General features: G+C 26.6%; 2 protein-coding genes and 1 pseudogene across 2 annotated transcripts; all 3 read left to right on the plus strand.

Annotated features, from left to right (window-relative positions):
* The first annotated feature begins 632 nt into the window (after positions 1-632).
* LOC148191219 (uncharacterized) lies at positions 633-1,377 on the plus strand. The gene has a single exon (XM_088102467.1). It carries the CDS (start codon positions 764-766, stop codon positions 1,301-1,303), a length of 540 nt encoding a protein of 179 aa, XP_087958593.1. The 5' UTR covers positions 633-763; the 3' UTR covers positions 1,304-1,377.
* Positions 1,378-8,873: 7,496 nt separating this feature from the next.
* On the plus strand, positions 8,874-9,572 carry LOC124823167 (uncharacterized; annotated as a pseudogene).
* A 4,123-nt stretch (positions 9,573-13,695) lies between these two features.
* Positions 13,696-14,859, plus strand: LOC124823171 (uncharacterized). The gene has a single exon (XM_088102427.1). It carries the CDS (start codon positions 13,857-13,859, stop codon positions 14,427-14,429), a length of 573 nt encoding a protein of 190 aa, XP_087958553.1. The 5' UTR covers positions 13,696-13,856; the 3' UTR covers positions 14,430-14,859.
* Positions 14,860-22,132: the final 7,273 nt, after the last annotated feature.

The raw sequence follows: 22,132 nt of genomic DNA on the forward strand, positions 1-22,132 counted from the left end.
TTACTTCAACCTAACACAATGACATCGCAGGCACATGTCACTTTTCATTTAGATATTAAATAGATTCAATTACATCTTAACATAAATTTTTTATAATATTTTAATACAGTATATATATTATTTTTTATTAAATTTAGAGTAAGTCAATATAACAATAAATAAATAACAAAATTAGTGAAGAATGGACAGGTGTTCTGTTTTAAAATATTGTCAAAAAATTTATATCAAAATATTTTTTTCCATTAAATTAAGGTGTGACTGCACTTCTTCAAATTGTGTATATTTTGTTTTGTATTATCCATTTTTTTTTGCGTGAGAGAAGTGGTGACACGTAAATATATGATTCTCTTTTCCTTTTTCAATACGTTAAAATACATTTAAATAATATTTTATTAATATTATCAAGAAAACAAGTGTATAAATAAAAAATAACTTATACAATTATAGAGATTTATGCAAAATTTGTACACACATCATGAAATTTCGTAGGCTTTAACGTAAAAAAATAGTATTATATGAGTTTGAACATTAGAAAGTTCATGGTCAACGTCAACCTCTCGTTCTCTGTGTGCAAATACGCGGTAACAAACATAGTTGCATTTCGTAAGTTGTTTCTTCACTTGTTCATATGCAAAACCTCTTACTTATAGCCCCTTCCACTCTTCCAATCCTTTCATCCCAAACACTACCTACTCAAAATAACACTAAATAAATTGCTTAGCTGTGTGCAAACCTTGTTAGGTACTGTAAAAGTGTCATAGATATGGAAGCTAGACAGCAAAAACTGACCTTGGAGATAACAGTTATGTCGGGAGAAAACATAAGTGTGGATCGAAATTCAGCTGCGGAGATGTATGTTGTTGTTCGTGCAGAGTCATTGAAATGTTGCACGACCAAAATGAAGAATGGAGATGATGGAGTGCATGCTTGGAATGAGAAATTGTTGTTGGAGGTTCCTTCGTATGCAAGGTCTGTGACGTTTGAGGTCCAATGCAAGAAATACAAAGGATTTCGTCCTGTTGGGGTAGCAAGGATTGCTCTTTCGGGTTTAGTTGTTGCAAAAAATGACAATGTTTTATCCGAAAGTGTGTCTCAGATGTTTTGTTATGGTTTGAGAAGCTGGGACGGTGGACGTAACGGGGTTCTTCATTTCTCAGTAAAGGTAGTTGATAATTTATCTGCAGAAACAACGGCAGAGAAAGACGTAAAGATGGTGAATTGCAGAGGAATCGAGAATGAAGTTAAGAAATCAAGTGATGCTGCCATTCCAGTTAATTGGTGCACTAACCAAATTGTTCTTTGAATGTTGTTTTCTTATGTGAAGAAAAATGTGTACCATTTTAACATTTAATACTCAATAAAATGATATGATCTTTATTTTTATAAAATAATAAATAATAAATAATTAATGTTTTATATTTATTTTTATTCATTGATTGAGTAGAGATGAGACAAAAATATCATACTTGAGAATAAAATGAATTTTTACTTTCATAGTGAAATCTCATTTCTTATTTTCAAATCTATAGTTTCTTTCAACATAATTCTTCAATAAAAATATATAAAAATAAAAACAATCTCATTCTTTTGTTTTACAAAATTAATTTTCTCCAACCTTACTATCTAAAACGAAGTCGATCATTTAAACGCGAGACTAATTTTCGTTTCTCAATTTCTTTCCTTCTCCACAAGCTATTGTCAAATGTAGAAAGGTTTTATAAGATGATGGTCATAAGTTTTCTTATACTTGTCTTCATAGGATTACGCTGAATTTGACCTAGTAAACATTTCAAAATATGTAAGGCAAGATTAAATAACTCCGTTTTTCGATAAATGAAAACTATTCCTAATATTATAGTTAAAGAGTAGATAAGTAAGTATAAATTTATTTATAGTCAAGACATATTTTATAATAAGTTTAGTTCTTTTAATAGTCTCACTAGATTAAATGAAGTCATGTTGAAGAAATTATAACATTATAATGCAGTTGTGGATTAAAATTATTAACCACTAAGAATAACTTATTTAAAAACATTAAATATTACATAATATCCGAGTCTGTATATTTTAATATAAATTCATTTGGCTAGAATTAAAATATAAAATTAGAATGTAAAAAAATAATAATTAATATTTAGTTGTAATTTTGAAAAACAGGTTGCAAAATTCAATGCTTCATCTCCACTCTCATAATATACAAAAACAATATTACATTATTGTTGAGAGGAACTTTTAGAAATGAGTTTATAGAAGAGATAACACGAATAAAATTTTATATAAAAAAATGACATTATTTTTAACAAAAAGGGTTTTCGACAATAATAATTTAATAATATTTTTTATAAAGTGTTTAATTTTTCTATTTTTATTACATGTAAAACTTAGAATTATCAACATGTTAATATATATATATATATATATATATATATATATATATATATATATATATATATATAACTCAGATTCCTTGTAAAAATACATCCTATAGTTGTAATTTTCTCAAACTCGAACTCCAAATAAATTTTTGGGCAGAGAAAATTGATGAGACAAACAATCTCATGAAAACTTCCTGTGTGAGAATTTATTTAAAAAAAGAATCATCTTCTTCTTTCTTTTCTCTGTGTGCTAATCCAAAATGGGTAAGCGTGAGAGTTAAACTTCAGATTTTTAATAACTCAGCTGTCGTGATTTGTAGGTAATCAAATTATTTCAACCTAATAGTTTCTGGGCAAATTATGAGTAATTGTCCTATAATAATTAATTTCAGTTTGATATATATATATATAGCACCAACTACATAGTTGACTACTTATGAACATAATTTTTTTCTCTCCAAAAACTTAAGTTAAGGAGTCTCGTACACGACAGAACAAAATAAACTGTCACCTTAATTATGTTCATTTAAGTTAATGTTTTATTAATTAGGGTCCTCGATCTTGTCACCTTAATGTTTTGTCGTTGTTGCTGAGCTCTTCAATTTCTGTATAAATCTGTCAAAACGTTACTTGCAAGGAATTGAATGTGGCAGGTAATGGAAATATCTCTTAATAAATTTGTTTTGTTTAATCTTCGTTCTTTCATAATGACTTTTAAGTACGTGTTGAGCAAGTTGAAGCTCGTTGGATTTTCTAACATCATAATACATAGCATTAATAGTTCAATCTAATTTGTTAAGATGAGTTCTCACCTTTGTACTTTTGAAATATAGAAAATTGTAAATTTCAATTTGCATCACTTAACCTACTTTCTTTTAACCTAGTTTTAAAATATGAGTAAAACTCTCAGTCTTTCAAATAAATAAAACTGAGAGAAAATTTATTAAAATATTTATGGAGACACCTTAGTATAACTGTGATTTCTACTTTGCTAATTGTTAAATTAAGTTGAAATTTTAACCATAATTCATTATTTTGATCATTGGATCGTCAATTGAAGATAGATAATTAAATAAATTAGTTTTATGTGCTGTTATCCTATTTTAGGTCTTTCTTTTTTCTTTTCGATATTTGAAAGTATTACTTGATTGTAAATAATGGTTAGTGTTTTTTAATTTCACTTTCTTATATTTATATTTGATTTTAGTAGATTTTTATTTATTAACTTTGCTCGTGCATTTTTAACAAAAAAAAATTATCTTACATTAGAAATATTGGTATTTCGTATATTCTTAGAAAAAAATATTTCTGCTGCATATTTTTCATTGTTGTGTTTCCCATAGTTTTAAAGCTTATATAAAGTATGACTTACAATTATAACTTTTAAGATATAGTTATTATTAAATTAATTATTTTATCATACGTGATACACTATGATTAAATGAAAGTGTAAAAACATTTTACACCATCTATTCATATAATATTTTACGATATAAATATATCAACATTGAATGAAATTAGGAATATCCTTATTTTATAAGTTAAATTTTAGAATTGAGATAGGTTTAAATTAAAAATCTGAGTCGATATTATTAAACTTATACAATCTATACACAAGTTCAATAACCACAAAACTAAATCAATAATCTCTTTTCAAATAAACTTTTTGTGATGAGTTTTGTTTTTTTTCAGCAATCGTTATTGAAAATATTTTATTTTGCTAATACATTTTGTTCTCAAAGAAAAACGAAAATTAACTAATAATACACATGCCATAATGTGATAAATAAAAATTGCGATATATAATTATAAAAAATGAATATGTTTCCTGGGTTAGGGTGTCAGAAAATTACTAAATAAACAACATTCATAATTTTTTTATGTGATATAAGGTACTAGGAAATTTGTTCCCAAAGGTTGATGCAATCTCTACGCAAAAACACAATCCGATTATTCTAAGTACTACAAATCATACCAACCAAACGTTCTAAGTCAAAGTCAAAAGTTCCACATGTCGCTGACAGACATATGCAGTTAAAATTAAGGACAATGCTAAATTGACCCACCTACACTTATTTAATATAATTTTTATAATTAAGAAATAGAAAATAATATATAAATAAATGCATAAATATATAAATATGTAAAAGTATATTTTCTCTAAGATCAAACCACAATGGTTTGACAAAGTCCTTTCAAGAATAATTTGTTTACTATCCGATCACATACAAGTAAATTTTCTATCATCTTGACGTCTCTGTTGTACCTTCACAATTTCTTCATCTTGGATCACATCAATTTTCCTAATAAATTTATATTATACTAACAAGTATAATATCATTAAATGTGATGTTTTTCATTAAATCAGTCTTAATATCATTTTTTTCATTTTGTTTATTAATGTCTAAAAAGAATGGGTGATTGTATTAATAAATATTCACTTATTATCTTTTAAACGATATTAACACTGATCTAAAAAAACCATGTGGGATAGTAGAGAGGTGGTTCAGATTTTTCGGATGAAGTGCACGAGGTTAAAAATTTTGTTAATGATGAACTGGAAGAAAGAGAGAAATTGTGATAATTCAAATTGTTGATAAAATATTGTAAAATAAATAATGGTTCAAAAATTATAAAATTTTAAATTTAAAATTTAAAAATAATACTAAGTAGTAACAATTAGGCAAAGTGACAAATATAACAGCACTCACATTGACTAGTTGACAAGAAAAAATCAAACAGACAAGAACTTATATTATTTCATTTTGATTCTAATGAAAGAAAAACACTGTAATTAGTATTTTGTTTCTATTATTTCATTTTGATTAGAGTTTTGTATGTTTTAGAGTATATTACATGTTTCAATTGCATTTAGATTAGGTTTTGCATATGATGATGATTAGAAACATGAATTAGGAATTGAACTTGCTGTGATTTGGTATAGTAAGTGGGCATTTACCCAATCTAGGTTCTGATTTGGAACTTAAATACCACACAGTGGGTATGACTATCCAGGATGTCTTCTTGAGTGGTAAATGACTGCTTTTCTACACTAAAATTGGCACTTTTATTCTTATTCATGATTCCAATCAACCAATCTGTTTCTACTCATTAGTTTAGGTGTTTGCTCATTTGATTTTAGTTTTATTTGAGAATAATATTGGCATGTTTGTTATTAGTTACTTCTGTTTAGAGTAGGATTTGATGATTCAATTTAGGTTTTATGTTTTACATTCTAATTCAGATTTGACGCTTAATTTAGAAATATATCTTGATTGTTAACGCATTCTTTTATATTTAGGTTCTGCTTCTGTTATGCATTTCTATTTCAAAGATAGTCTTTCCTTATTCATTTTAGCATTTGAGTTCTGTTTAGATTGTAGGAAGTTGTAGTAAGTAGATTTTGTTGTTGTTTTGATACTGTTATTTTCTTCTATTTCATTACATTTCAAATTCTTTATTCTTTTAAACAGATGTTAGTTTAGATTAGTTTCAATTCTTTTATTTTAGTTTCATTCATTTAAAATATCCCCACTTGTTTAGTAGTTAGTAAGTAAATAATTAGTAAATAAACACAAGACCTTAACCCTACACTTTAATCTTAATTAGTTGAGTCCTAGGATTGATATTCTGGTTGCCCTATGCTACATTAGTGGGGACCAGATTTGTTCTGCCTTAGGTGACTAAAAGACAGTTTAACAATGTGCCGATTTTGGACATAGTGTTGAGGACTAACCTTGTGGATGATATGTAGTATTTTGGAAGTGTATTTGTAAGAAGAAGTAGAAGTCATCCCAAGTGCATAACCTCCCGTGACCGCTCATCAACGTATCATCCGAATGAGTGTCCATTGGGTATTGTGGAATGAATGTCTATTGAGTATTGTGGGATGAGTGTCTATTGGGTATTGTGGAATGAGTGTCTATTGAGTATTGTGGGATAAGTGTCTATTGGATATTGTGGGATGAGTGTCTATTAGGGATTGTAGTATGATGGGATGAGTATCTATGGTGCGATTGTTGTATGATGGTATGAGGGTGTCTGACATAATTATTATATGGGGTTTGTTGAGTGTATCAAAGTAATTATGCATGTTTTATAAATGATTTGTTGCATGTTAGCTCACCCTACTTGTTTGTGTTTGTGTATGTGCAATGATCGTATAATTCGTTATACGGGAGCAGATGAAGGAATGTCGTCTGATTCAGTGCCAATGAAGAAAGAGATAGAAGAATAAATCAGAAGAATTCGAGTTATATTTATGAGTTTGTAGTTGAAATCTGAGTTTAAAACATATATATATATATATATATATATATATATATATATATATATAGGGGTTTGCTAACGCGCGTACGCCTGTTTTTCAGTTGGTACATTTTAGCAATGTGTACCGGATTTTAGTAGACAAAAATACCATTATATATTATGGATTCTAAGTTTTAAGGTTAAGGGTATTTTAATAATTTTCATTCTCAAAACTTAAAAAAAAAAAAAAAACCCCAAACCCTTACTCACCTCTCTCATTCCTCTCAATTCTTTCTCTTTCATCTCTCTCACTTCAACCTTTTCTCTGTCATTCCTACTATAGCTCCAATTGAAAAAATCAGAAACATTTGTCTTTAAACAATTTGCCTTTGTAAAGAGTTGAGTCATTGACATATTCACCTTCAGGCAAAGGTTCATTCAAGATCTCTTCAATTTCACCATCTTCACTAACCTTTCTAATTTCATCACCTGCATATGTTGAATCAACATCTCTAAAAAAACCCTCCAGGCCAATTATCAATTTTTTTGGATGTCATTATGCTTGTGAAAATTAGATAAAATTAGATAAAGACAAAAATTATAAAATAAAAACTCATTATAAAATCAGTTTTTGTAAGAAATTGTTTAACCGCGAGTATTTCTGATTTTTTCAAGGTCAATTACCAATTCCTTTATGCTTGTGAAAATTGGATAAAATTATATAAGATAAAATTATAAGATGAAAACTCATTATAAAATCATTTTTTTGTAAAATTGTTTAACGGCAAGTGTTTTTGATTTTTTCAATTGGAGCTACATTAGGGATGACAGAGAAAAGATTGGAGTGAGAAAAATGAAAGAGAAAGGGTTGAGAGGAATGAGAGAGGTGAGTAAGGGTTTGGGGGGTTTCTTTTTATTTTTTTAGTTTTGAGAATGAAAATTATTAAAATACCCTTAACTTTAAAACTTAGAATCCATTATATATTAGGATATTTTTGTCTACTAAAATCCGATACACATTGCTAAAATGTACCCACTGAAAAACAGGCGTACGCACGTTAGCAAACCCCATATATATATATATATATATGTATATATGTATATATATGTATATATGTATATATATGTATATATGTATATATATGTATATATGTATATATATGTATATATGTATATATATGTATATATGTATATATATGTATATATGTATATATATGTATATATATATATATCAACTATGAATTATCAAGTCTGAGATTATGATATGTTACCTTGTAATGCTAAGTGTGAGATCATGGGATGAGATGTTACATATTTCATTTCTGATTTTTATTTTTTAAAAGAATATTTAACTAATATTTGGCATATTAAAAGAGTGGTAGAGACGGGAATAGAAGTATGCTCGTAACAAAAACATTTAATGTGATGGTATTCAAAAAAGATCTAGAGGGTTCAATTTTTATGATCTTATAAGTCAATTTTTTGTAAGAAAAACGTATAGTTTGTTGATTTGTAAAAGGAAGTGTAGTTAATGAATTTATATTTAAAGAGTACTATTTTAATACTTCCACAAGAATTTTTACAATGTTCAGATCTTTTACCCAATTTTAATTTATTTAAACTTTAAATTTTTTATGATTTAAGCAGCATCTAAAAGAATTAAGTACCTTAACATTATATTCCATAAAAAATTCATATTACACATCTATATCTTGAGATATTATTTATTTGTATTAATACACATAAGAATTCATGAATGTACTTATGATAAATATATTTGACCTTATATTGATATGATTATTAGATTTAATTGATCAAAATGGGATTTAGTAAATTATATAATTATAAGTTTATATATTTGTGATAGAAAAAAAAGATTCATTATTGTTTTAAGTTATGAGTTAGAGTGAAAACGAGGAAACGTGTTCCCGAAGGTTCGTGCATTGTCCGCGCAAATCACCGTTCAATTTCAAAAACCATAATTCCGCATCGTAACAGCGTATTATGTGGCGTCATCATCGCAGTAAAATTTTGCGGTGGCGGAAAGTCAAAGTCCGTAGTCAAAAAGTCAACACACGTTTAAAAAAAAAACAAAACACCTAAAGAACTTAATTTTCCCTCTCGCTTCCTCGTAATATCAGATGTAACAAGCTCCATTACTATACAACAAACTTCACCCCGACAACAAATCATAACATAATCATAATTATTAGTTATATAACACTTATATTAACTCAGTATTTTCCTACTATGGGTTAAGCTCGGTTATAATGTTAGAGATTACAGTTATATGTTACGAAAAACTTCGTGTTATGAAGACTTATTTGATGTTTCGTTACATCGATTCAACATAAGGTCAATTCATAATTTATAATAGATATAAATCTTATTTTATAAGTCAGTTTTGTATGGTTGAATTAGGCTTAAAGTTTATTTCTAACATGTTATAAGAGTCATGATTAAAATTTATCATACAAATCTCATCTTACAAATCGATTTTGTGGGATTGAGTTACACTTAAAGTTCACTTATAAAATCTTAAAGTGTTGCACCACCAAGATGGCAAAGACAGTGGCGGCACCGAAAGGAGTCTGTTTTCGTGGAACTAGAAAGAAATTAATGGTGGACATGCCTCTGCATGCACGCTCCATCACGTACGAGGTTCAAAGCAACAGATTCAAGGCTCTTCGACCTGTTGGGGTGGCCAGAATCGCACTTTCCGATTTTCTTACGCCGGAAAATTCTGTGCACGTCTTTAGTTACCGGTTGAGGGACTGGGAAGGGAAGAGAAACGGGGTGATCTATTTCGCGGTTAGAGTGGCGGTTCCGGAACCGCTGAGTAAGAATTCCGGCGATGAGTTCGTGGAAATTGAACATTCTGATGAAGTTGTTGTTGGTGTTTATCAAGAATTGAATGATGAACTCTTACAAAGATTAAGGTCTACATAGTACATGCATGCATACAGCTAAACTGATAAAGCTCTGTCGGCTGAATATGGTAGTCCTTTTTTCTTTATAACCACGTAAATAGAATGGATAATGATATCTTAATAGAGATTTTTTTATAATATTTTAATATAATGTATCTGTTATTTTTTATTGAGATTAAAAAATATCAACAAAATAATAAATAAATAATAAACTAATAAAAAATAATAATTGTGTTGTCTCAAATATATTTTACATTTTTCCTAATAAAATCCATCTAAGGGTCCACGGATTTGAGATTAAACTGAGGAAAACAGGTGAAAATGGATTCATCTTTTCTTTATACTTTCCTTTCTTGTACAAAGAAAACCAGCGAAACCTGTCACATGAAAATATTAGTTTTACATAATTTGATATATGTAATATAATAATATTATTAAATAGGTTTAATCATTCACTAAGTCCCTATTTTCGCATGGAATCTCAATTTCGTCCCTTTCTTTCTGAAAATATCAATTGGGTCCCAATTTTATGAAAATTGCAACAAATCGATCCTTTCCGTTAAATTGGCTGGACGGCGTTAAAAAAATTGATGAGTGGATGCTGTGATGACGAACGAACGCTCGTCCACCAGCGAACAAACGCTCGTTCACCAGCGAACGAACGCTCGTCCACCAGCGAACGAACGCTCGTGGACCTCTTACTGCTGGACGACCGTTTGTTCCACACTGGACGACCGTTCGTTCGGTGGTCGACGAGCGTTCGTTCGCTGGTGGACGAGCGTTCGTTCGTCATCTCAGCATCCACTCATAAATTTTTTTAACGCCGTTTGACACTATTTAACGGAAAGGATCGATTTGTTGCAATTTTCATAAAATTGGGACCCAATTGATATTTTCAGAAAGAAAGGGACGAAATTGAGATTCCATGCGAAAATAGGGACTTAGTGAATGATTAAACCTATTAAATATTACAATTAATATTAATATAATTAAAATTATATTTTAATAATAATAATAATAATATTAAGGCTTAATTACCTACTTAGTCCCCATGTTCGGAGGTAATTTGCTGTTTAGTACCCGGTTTTAAAAATGTAGGCATTTGATACCTATGTTTTGAAATTTGTATCAATTGAATCCTACCCACTTAACGCCGTTATAAATCTAACGTTTTTTCTGACTGTGTATGTGATTTGTGGACGAGCGGTTATGGACGAGCGTTCGCTTCGTTGGACGAGCGTCCTCTTCTGCCTGACTGGGCGTTCGCTTCGCTGGACGAGCGTCCTCTTCTGCCTGACTGGGCGTTCGCTTCGCTGGACGAGCGTCCTCTTCTGCCTCGCTGGACGAGCGTCCTCTTCGCTGGACGATCGTCCTCGTCGCTCGTCCACAAACGCTCGTCCACAAATCACATACACAGTCAGAAAAACGTTAGATTTATAACGGCGTTAAGTGGGTAGGATTCAATTGATACAAATTTCAAAACATAGGTATCAAATGCCTATATTTTTAAAACCGGGTACTAAACAACAAATTACCTCCGAACATGGGGACTAAGTAGGTAATTAAGCCTAATATTAATAATATAAATAATAATGTTATAAACTTTATTCTTATTTCTCTTCATTTTTTATTCTCTTCCTCTTAATTCAAAAATCTCATACAATAACTTCTCTTCTTCTCCAAATTCATTCATCTTCACACCTTTAAAGTGGTCCTCCAATATAAACACAGACATGATTTTAACTTAGCTCAGTAGGAAATGTATAACAATGTGTTTGAATACTTTAATATTGGTTTTTCTATTAAATGAAAGTAATAAATTTTTAAAAATTTGTACAAATATATAAACTTTTAGAATATTATACAAATGGATGATTTGAAAACATGATTTATTTTTAATATATGAGTTCTATGTTCAAAAAGAAATCAGATACACTATTTTTACTTTTTATTTTCCTTTTTTAATTAAGTTGTATAAATTTCAGTTTCTTCACTTTTTTTACCTTAAAACTTTATTTATTTTATTTCAGGATAAAAAAATTTATTTTAATTTTTTTCAATTATTTGATTAATAAATTAAAATTTGAATATGAAAATATTAACATTTTGCTTCAAAATATATATATATATATATATATATATATATATATATATATATATATAATTACATGTAAAATTTAATAAAAAACATTATTTACAAAAAAAATTAAAGAAAAAAGAAAAGAGTTTAAAACAAATTAAAACAGTATACTAAATAAACATAATTCTTTTTAAATATTAAGATAAAAAATTATAATTTTAAAACATAATGTCTTTATTTCTAAATCGTTTTTTGATCAATTTCATTAAAAAAATGCACTAGTTTTATTTTTAAAAATTTGTTTTATTTTGTAACCACATGTTCTCGTATTACTTTTATCTATTTCTTTTACTCGCTTTTGAACAAATTTATTTTCTTCTATAAATAGCCTACAACTTTAGAGTTTGTAAGGTTAAATTCATCGATTACGTAAAAGTACAAGATCATTTCCTATGTTTTCTCTATTTGAAATATAATCATATTTAAAAGTTGATGAGATCAAAGCTTCTCGTTAACTAAAAATAAATTAGTTTTTTTTATTAAGTTTGTATAGCTTGAAGAAGCACTAGTTAAGAAAAAAAAATATTCAATACTTATTTTTTAAAATAATTAAATGTATTTAAAATATATGCATTAATTTGATGTTTATAATTTATAAAATTTACAAAGACAAAGACAATGTCCACTATTTACCAATTTCTATACCATTTTTAATTATAAATTGAGACTTAAATTGAAAAATTGTGTTAATAGATTGGTGTTGAAAGCTTTGGATTATCATATGATAGTCTTTTATTAAAGAAATAGATTATACACGGGATAGTATAAATTTTACACTATTATTAAATTCCAAATAATCATGGATTACTTGTATGTTAACTTTTTCAATTAGACCTTAGTGGTTCCAGTATTATCCTATCAATTTTCATTACCGATTTTCAAGGTATTTAGTTTAAAAAATATTATTATATAGTAATAATAATAATTTGTGATTGAATAGCAGTATAAAATAATTATCTTAAAAAATAATATTAACCTTTATCTTAAAAGTTATGCAAACTGTATTTTTTTTATTGACTAGACTGAATAGATATTTAAGGTTTTTTTTTTCTTCTATTAATTTGTCACAACAAATTGTTATACAAGTTCTTCCATAATTTCTTAGTAAGGAAGCTTTAAAGTATGTTCATATGATTAAAATAATAGTAAATAGACAAATTGATAAGTATAACAACTCCACTAAATTATTATTATTATTTATTGCAGAAGAAAAGGACAAACATATATAATGCTAAAATCACCATCATCATGATTATATACGGAGTCAGAAATTGGAATAAAACTTGTAATATAGTTTCATTAATATTAATTTTTTTTATCCGTATTGAATTCCAAAAAAAAATTGCTTCATATATTTTATCTATACTATTATATAAAGGGGATTTTCTTTTGATGTATATATTTTATTTTCAATTTTACCTGTTAAATATTTTTTAAAATTAAAATAATTATTTTACTAATTTTACGCTTAAAATTACCATTTTTTTAAAATGTAAATCAAATACACACACATAATTTCAGGTAAAGGCATGGTCTCTAAATTTCTTTATTGTACAATCTTCAAATTGTTTAACTTCTTTTACATATTATATAACTTAGTCGTTGAAGTTATCTCTCTGGACAAATTTTATTTTCTTAATCCATTTCACATTGGAAACCAAATAGGTGAAAAGAAAAAACTAACAACAGAGTTATTTTACTTTAAAATATAAACTCAAAGTTTCAATTGCATATATATATCACTACATTACTTACACAAATTATAGAAATTAACTTATTTAAACTTGAGAAAACTTATATAACAAGCAGATATTCCACACGAAGGACATTTATAAACATTGAAATTTACGTGTGGAAAAGGTCTTCTATTGTACAAAACTCTTCGTGGAAATTAATGACTGGGCAAAGCACGTTTTCACGTAAATTACCACAACAAAATTCAAGGTCTAAGTCAAGGTCAACATCTTTATTAAATTGTACACGATTTCAAATAGTTAAGTTTTCACCCATTGTTATATAGGAAAAACTGTGTTCTTTCCACATCTTTTCCTATAAAACTCTTCTATTTAAGGCCCTCACGGTTTTCCTACTCTTTCATCTCAAACAATCTTTCCTTAACATACAAACACACACGTACTTACGTAGTCTAAATTTCTCCTAGATATGGAGGCATACCAGAAAAAACGCACCTTGGAGATCACCGTCGTGTCCGGAGAAAACATAAGACTGGATCGAAATTCAGTTTCCGAGGTCTGTGTTGTTGTTCGTGCTGAGTCTTTGAACTGTTGCACGACCAAAATGGTAAATGGAAATGATGGAGTGCATGCATGGAATGAGAAATTGCTGTTGGAGGTTCCTTCATATGCAAGGTGTGTTACGTTTGAAGTGCAATGCAAGAAATACAAAGAAGTTCGTCCTGTCGGAGTAGCAAGGATTGCTCTTTCGGATTTAGTTACTGTAAAAAATCAGAGTGTTTTGTCTGAAAATGTTCCTCAAAGTTTTTGCTATGGTTTGAGGGGCTGGGATGGTCAACGAAACGGAGTTATTCATTTCTCGGTGAAGATGGTGGATAATTTGTGTTTGGAAACGGAGCAAGAGAAAGACGTAAAGATGGTGAATTCTACAGGAATTGACAGGGAAGTCATAGGGTTTCGTATGAACCCTAAAAAATCAAATCGTGTTGTCGTTGGCATTCCAGTTAATTGGTTTGCTAAACTTTTGAAGGTTGAGGGTTGATTTTCTTTAAATAGATTATCTTGAAACATGGATTTTAAGTTTACTTAGTTTATAAAACGAATTTTACTTTCATTTATGTATTATAAATTCATCTTGTTATTACTGGATTTTGTTAAGATCTCATCGAGATTTTGTTAAGATAGTACATAGTATGTTTAAAGTAAGTGAGAGCTACGTCCTTGGTTGCTTGGTGTGCATGAGGTTATCTGAGTTGATACTGAAGCTGCCACAAACCATGCTAATTTGTCATAAAAAATATTTCTTTTGACTATTTAAAATTACTCCATTTTTATATAAAAAATATTTCCATACTTTATTTTGCTTTTCATTTATTTGTATAAGATGAAAATGTTGGAAATTAATATCACACATATCCAACATAGTTTTAGTTATTTTACAATCAAAGAATGGATGATTAACGTTCTCCTCACTTTCTCCACCCAAGTCAGGTCAGATATTTTTCTAATGCTATTCCTTTTCTTCCAAGCTTTATCTTTCTTCTTACTTTATCGATCATTACTCTTCACACTAATATTTCTCTCTTTAGAATCACATTTAAACTTTACAAGCTTTTCAATGCTTTATTATCCTTTTTTATATTACCTTTTGTATGTAAATCTTACTTTGTATATGATGCTTTCTTTATTTATGACGACGGATCTGGTTGGAGATAAATAATGTTTATTCACTATCTAGATTATTAAAAAAAAATTTACTTTTTATACGTCTCGTTATCTATCAATATTTCGTTTAAAAATTATCCACAAATATTTTAAAATTTGTAGGTATCACAAATATTTTAAAAAAATATTTTAGAATTTTTTTAAATAAAATCTTAAAATTTCCAAATATATATGTATATATATATATATATATATAATATAATATTAATTAAATTAAATATAAATATAAATTTAATTTTAATTAAATTTAATCTAATAAAATATAAATTAATTTTAATTAAATTTAACTTAATAAAATATAATTTTAATTTTAATTTTTTATAAGTAATGTGAATATAAATAGTATGATACAACATCGTGTTATAAACGGATATTAAAATATTCTCTATTTACAATACTACTTAGAATTTATAAATACCTATGGATCTCAATCAACCGTTGTAAAATCCACGGATACTCGTAAACACAAACACTTTTGTCATTTCCATCCATGACCAGCCAATAATCTATATAATTATTTTAGGAGTTTAGCCATTTATAAGTTTCAATAATTATTGTTCGTGGATTGTTTTCCACACTAGTCTTGCTCTTCTCCATGTTAAGTTCTTCCACACCCATGTGCTATGTTCCCAAACTCCCACCTCCCCTATCATTTTATTCTTAAAAATAGATACTACCTACCTCATTTATTATAATATTATTATTACTATTTGTTAGATGATACCTATCCTCCTCATATATTTATTATTATTATTATTATTATTATTATTATTATTATTATTATTTTGTTAGATTTAAAATGATCCAGTAAGCAAATGATACAAATGTGTAATCTCCAATAAGTTAGGTTTAATCTTTTTATCTTGGTTTCCATCTAAAAGAAACTGGTTGGTTCATACAATAGTATATGTTGGAAAAAGTGATTTTATGATTAAATATATTTTGTTATTATATATTTCTCTTACCAAACACCATTTACACTCCTAAATATGTTAAATAAATTCTGGGAAAATGACACTTGAACAACCATTTTTGACAACATTTAGACACGCGCACACGTATCAAAATCTGAGTGGTCCATTTTCATTTAATTTTTCCAACTGGACCCCTCAGATTTTGACACGTGTGCGCGTGTCTAAATGTTGTCAAAAATGGTTGTTCAAGTATCATTTTCCATTCTAAGGCTTGTCCTAAAGTTGTTATAGGAAGCTTGAGTGATATAAATGGAGTTGCTATAAACATTTAATGAAAAAACGGTATCATTATATATATGGCTCAAATTAGTCATGTTTCTAATTTGATGTTTAGATATTTGTCATGAACAAGATCTAAAAACTTTTCTTTTTTGTTTTTCAGCCGCCCTTCAACAAAGGAAAAGGATTAAACTCTACAAAATTCATTAACCAAACTAAAAATGAAAGGTAAAATATTTGCGAAATTAATAAATAAGATATTCAATAGCCTGGGTTATTTTGAAAATAAATTATATTTAATTAAAAACATGTTTATTAGAATTATAAAAATAAATACAAGTTTTTTTATTATTATTTTTAATAAAATTTCTTAGTTTGTTAGAAAAAAGTTTCTGAATGAATTGTAACATGCTGGTTTAACTATTCATTTGTTCATAATTATATTATAGCTGAAGGAATTATATAATTTTACTGCTCCATAACTTATGTAAATCCCATCTCATGAAAAATTCTATAGTTTAAATAATACTAAATTTGATGACTGTAATTACGAAATTATACCTAATATTAATGAAAAATGAATGAGTTTATGAATATCTAACCTGACCTGTCTTTTCTCCCTTCTTTCCCTTTTCAAATCTCAAATTGTAAGCAACAATACCTCCTCTCCCATATTTTCCAACTTTTTTATTTTTTTTATAACATTCCTCAGTGAAAACAAATATTTCTTGAATACTTAGTTAATTTTTCTTATTTTTTCAAGGTTTTTAAATAATAGTTTAGTTCAATTTCATTTGTTTAAAAAAAAGTAATTTAGTTTAGTTTAAACGAACTATTTTTGGTTCAGTATACATTTTAAAACTTCAATACAGTTTAATTAATTTTGTCCACCTTATATATGTGTTTAATTATTTATAATTCTTTCTTAATTTTTTATTAAGAACTTGATTAGATTTAGTGAATGATGCAATTATGAAAACATTTCAAATAACTAAATTTCAAATTATATAACTTGATTAGGATAAAAATTCAAATGAGATCAAATATCGTGAACTCAACCTGATACATTTTTTAATCAATGTTTTTTCTAATATTATTCCTATATTTAGAACAAGTAGTCCTAAAGAACAGTTCTAAATGTAAAAAAAAAAATTATTTTCTTAATTTTTATTAGCAAAGCTTTTTGCGAGAAGATAGATTGTTATGAACCTATGTTTTTTTAGTAGAGACAAACATTTTCTCTTTATTTAGTTTTATGTTTTTTTACGAGAACCTATATTATGAATAATGAATGTAAATATTATCTTTTTTTTTTAATTATAAATATCGTAATTCAGTTTAAAATTAATTTAGTACGATTCAAAAATAGTGTAGTCCAATTCAAAATTAGTGTAGTTTGAAAACAAGTTAAGGTACACAGCATTTCAATTCAATTTATATATATATATAGTTAATGCAGTTTAGTTATGTATAATTTGATAAATTAGTTTTTGGTTCAGTGCAATTTTTAACAATGAAATTCATTTTACCCACCCTAATTAGTATTATATGATCAAATTATTTTCTCATGACATCTATATATTAAGAGATATGAGTAATTTTATTTAGTAAACAAAAAAAAATAGAAATTTAATTATACATACAAATTTACAATAAAAGTTAAAATAAATATTAGTCTAATTCTCTTACACTAATAATCATTGCAATGCGTATCTTATATATGCATATCTTATATAGTCTTGTTTCGTATTTACTGTTTTTGAGAGATATGAGATTGTATCTCTCTTAATTAACATGAGATATTTTGAGGGTATGGAGAATGCCGTTAACAAATGATCCTTGATTTTTTCAAATTTTTTTATCTATGATAACTAATAATCATAATAAAAAATAATAATAATAAAATATAAAGTATTCAAATATAATATTAATGGAAAAAATAATACAACAGTTAAATAAAATAATAATAAAAGTTATAATGACAAAATTAATTAGTTAATAATAGTATTAATTATTTTATAATTCAATATTTCATTAAAATTATTTTTAATCAATCATATTTTATTTTAAATTAGTTACACTATTATTTTTTTATAAAATATCATTCAGATTTTATTTTAAATTAATTTTAATTAATTACATTTTATTTTCTATTAAGAACAAGTATATAATTTTACTACTTAATCTATTAAATTTTTTATCTCCCAAATCTATCAAATCATTCATAAACTTCTATAATTTTTACTTTGAAATCTTTTTACTTTCAGCACCAAATCACAAAATAACATCACTTTATTCTCTATTCTATTTCAAATCCATCCTGTCACTATTCCTTAATCTTTCAAAAAAGAAGACCAGTTTTGAAAATAAAAAAGAATGAGATTTTTTTTTTCATATTTATAATTCAAATAATAATAAAAAGTTGACAATATATATATATATTCACTCAAGAACCAATATTCTATGTAAAGCAAGATAAACATGTCGTGTGATTAATAAATGAGTAGTAGTTCATATGTTCTACCGTTTTCGTCTAATTTTTGTTTTTCAAATTATGAGTAATTATCCTATGATTTTTCATTTTAGTTCACTCTGAATATAACTATTTTCCTCCCAGTTTAAACAAAAAATAAATAAAATAGTCACATGCACTGTTCAAAAAAATTTCAAAAGTCTTTCACGTGTAAAAGTGCTTTTAGTATCTTAAAATAAATTCTCTATTTCATACGGATAATTTCTAATGAGATTAAGTTGTTGACCCGTCATTTTATTCTTGATTAAATATGAAAAGTGTTAGTTACGTATGTAACTAATATCAGTAAACTAATTTTTGTATTCATATATGTAATTAACATATAATAAAGGACGTCCTATTTTAAAGGATCTTATCTTGAAAATGACATAAATTTTGATTAAAAGTTAAGACTTTATTTATCATAATCAAAGTTTATCTAATCTCTACCAAATTCTCACGTAATTACTTAGCTTTTTAATTTGTACATATAGGGCGAAGTGGTATGGTTTCGTGACGTGCATGCATGCACTGTCAACCTTTCTATATCCTAAATTTCTGATACATTTTTCTGCAATTTCCTTTGAAGTGCATCGTTCAAACTCTATGTATAACATTTACCTTCGTTTATTTATTTTCTTTTAGACTATTAAAATTTCTAGAATATTCAAAGGTCAAATAACAATAGACAGTTAAATAATGGCTGCCTATTCTGCAAAAGACAAAATCAATTCGAGTAGTTACTCTGTCCCATGGGCACGAGAAATAAAATAATGATATTTTGACAACATTTTAATACTATCTACGTGTCATTCTGTGATTGGTCCATATTGATGTTTATGATTATTATTATTGATTGTGGAGTAATTTTAGACCAATCACAGAATGACATATAGATGATGTTAAAATGTTGTAAAAAAAATGTTGTCAAAATATCATCGTCCTGAGAAATATAATTTACAAGACTACTTTTTGATGAAATGTCATTACATCACTTATTAAAACTTTGTAGTTTTCAGCACTGATTAATATTCATATGTTATATGATATTATGGTTAAATTTTTCAAATCCAAAAATACAATTATTTATGTTGCAAATCGCCTTTCAACTAAAAATAAGAAAAATTTACTATACATGAAAATCTTTGGATAACAAGTTGATTTTATATAATTAAATTAGATCTAAAATTATTTTTTAAAATAATATTAAAATTATATAAAGCTTATTCTAATAAAAGTTGTTATTTGTTAGACTTATTATGTTATTATTATTGAATTATTTATTAATACATCATATCAATTAAAAATAAAATACATTTATAATATATAAATATTGAAAATTTAAATATAAATCTAAGTTTTATATTAAGTGAAAATAATAGTTAAATATCAGATAAAGATTCATAAATTTATGGTCTTAAAATTTTAAGTTAGAAATGATATCAATCCCATATATATATATATATGAATTAAATTGATATTTGATTAATATTGTGTCTTGTCAATCATTCTTCTTTGAAATACCTGTCTATAAGTAGGTTTTATAAAACAAAACTAAACTTAAAAGTGCCAAAATTTATGAGAAACAATTATGTACATTAATATATATGTTGGATAATATAAGTAAAAGGTGCATTTTGTTTTAGCTTTTGAGTTGAGCATGACTGGTTGAGTTTATCAGAATTAAAATGTGATTTTGATTCTTCAAATGTGAACTTGAAAACTTAACTTTCTACTTTGTTAGGTAGCATTGAATCTTCTCACATTGTTCAAAATTGTGTTTATAACTGAGGTATCAGTCAAAGTTTTCTATAATCAATTCTGAATAAGATTGTTCAGAGACATCAATCTTCGTATGAAAGAGTCCTTTTTAACTACAAAAATTTATATATTTTTTTGGAAATTAATCTTTAAACCAATTGTAAAATTCATCCAGATTCACCAAAATTAAATACATAAGCTCCTCATATATAGACACTAAAAATAATGTCACCGACAAAAATATACATATACATATTATTCATATGATATAATAAATTCATGATTAGTATAATATATTAATATTTTTATGTTTCCTCTAAACTTAAATATAACTAAAATCTAAAAAAATTTTATACTAATCATAAATTTGATAATATCATTTATTTATCGTATTTAAAAAATAATTTTTTTCTTTTAACATCTTACTCCAATTCAAAACAAATAAGTCGCATAATATACAATCTTAATTAAATAAATAAGATTGTCTTTCATGATATAAATAAATTAAAATTAAAAAACTAAAAATAATATTCTTAACTAAATTATTAAAATCTAAATTTAATAAATAACATTTTACAAAAATGAAAACACAAATGAAAGTTTCAATAATTAATCAACATATAAGTTACGTAAAATTAAATAAAAATATCAAAATTATAATGTCAAAAAAATGTTTTCCAAAAAGTTTATCTTTTTAATATAGAAATTTATCATGTACTCATCATAAAAAAATTAAATATATTACGAAAAAAAATTAAAGTCACATTTATACGTAAAGAAATTGTAAACATCAATCTGACAGCATGTGGACACATCAAATTGATTTCCACCGAATAAAAAAAGGAAAAAAATCAAATAGCAATTGCTAGTTGTCAAGTTGTTCCACCAAAGGGGTAATGCGACACAAAGATGAATCATTCACAGTTGTGTGAAACTATCATTCTCTTTCCAGTTGTTAATCCACATGCATGGTTTTCTTTCCAACTATACCACTTGAATATGCATGTTGCTTGCCTTCTTTTTTTTAATGAGTTTTTTTTAGATGAAAAAATTGAAGAGATTCAATACCAAAAATCATAGGTTATTTTTATATTCATATGTATATTTTCAATTCAACTCCGTTTTTGAGTTTTTTTCTTTCTTCATTCTAGATAGAGATGATAAAAATGGTCAAATTTGATGATTAGTCCATCAACTCTAAGAAAAAAAAAAGTAGATCATAATATTTGATGGTCTAAATTAACTCGGCTTGCTAAATCTGATAGCTTGGCAAACCAACTTCGTAAATTAGTCGAATCAACCTTTCAATTCAACTTTATTAAAAAAATTTGGTATCTAACAGTGGAGTCGACTTTAATACAGTTTGGTCAATGTTTGATATAGTTTAGTCGATATTTGATATAACTTGGTTAAAATCTGAAACAACTTTGACGACCGACCTTTCAGTTCAAAATTAGTTTGATAGTCGATGATTAACTCATTTTCATGTAAAAAATGAACAATTTCATTCCATTTCTATGTGATATTAAACTTTGGATGACAAAATAAACAGAT

The sequence above is a fragment of the Vigna umbellata genome, chromosome 11 (genome assembly GCF_029865625.1).
Source record: "Vigna umbellata cultivar VRB3 chromosome 11, Vumbellata_1.0, whole genome shotgun sequence".
Lineage (NCBI taxonomy): Eukaryota > Viridiplantae > Streptophyta > Magnoliopsida > Fabales > Fabaceae > Vigna > Vigna umbellata.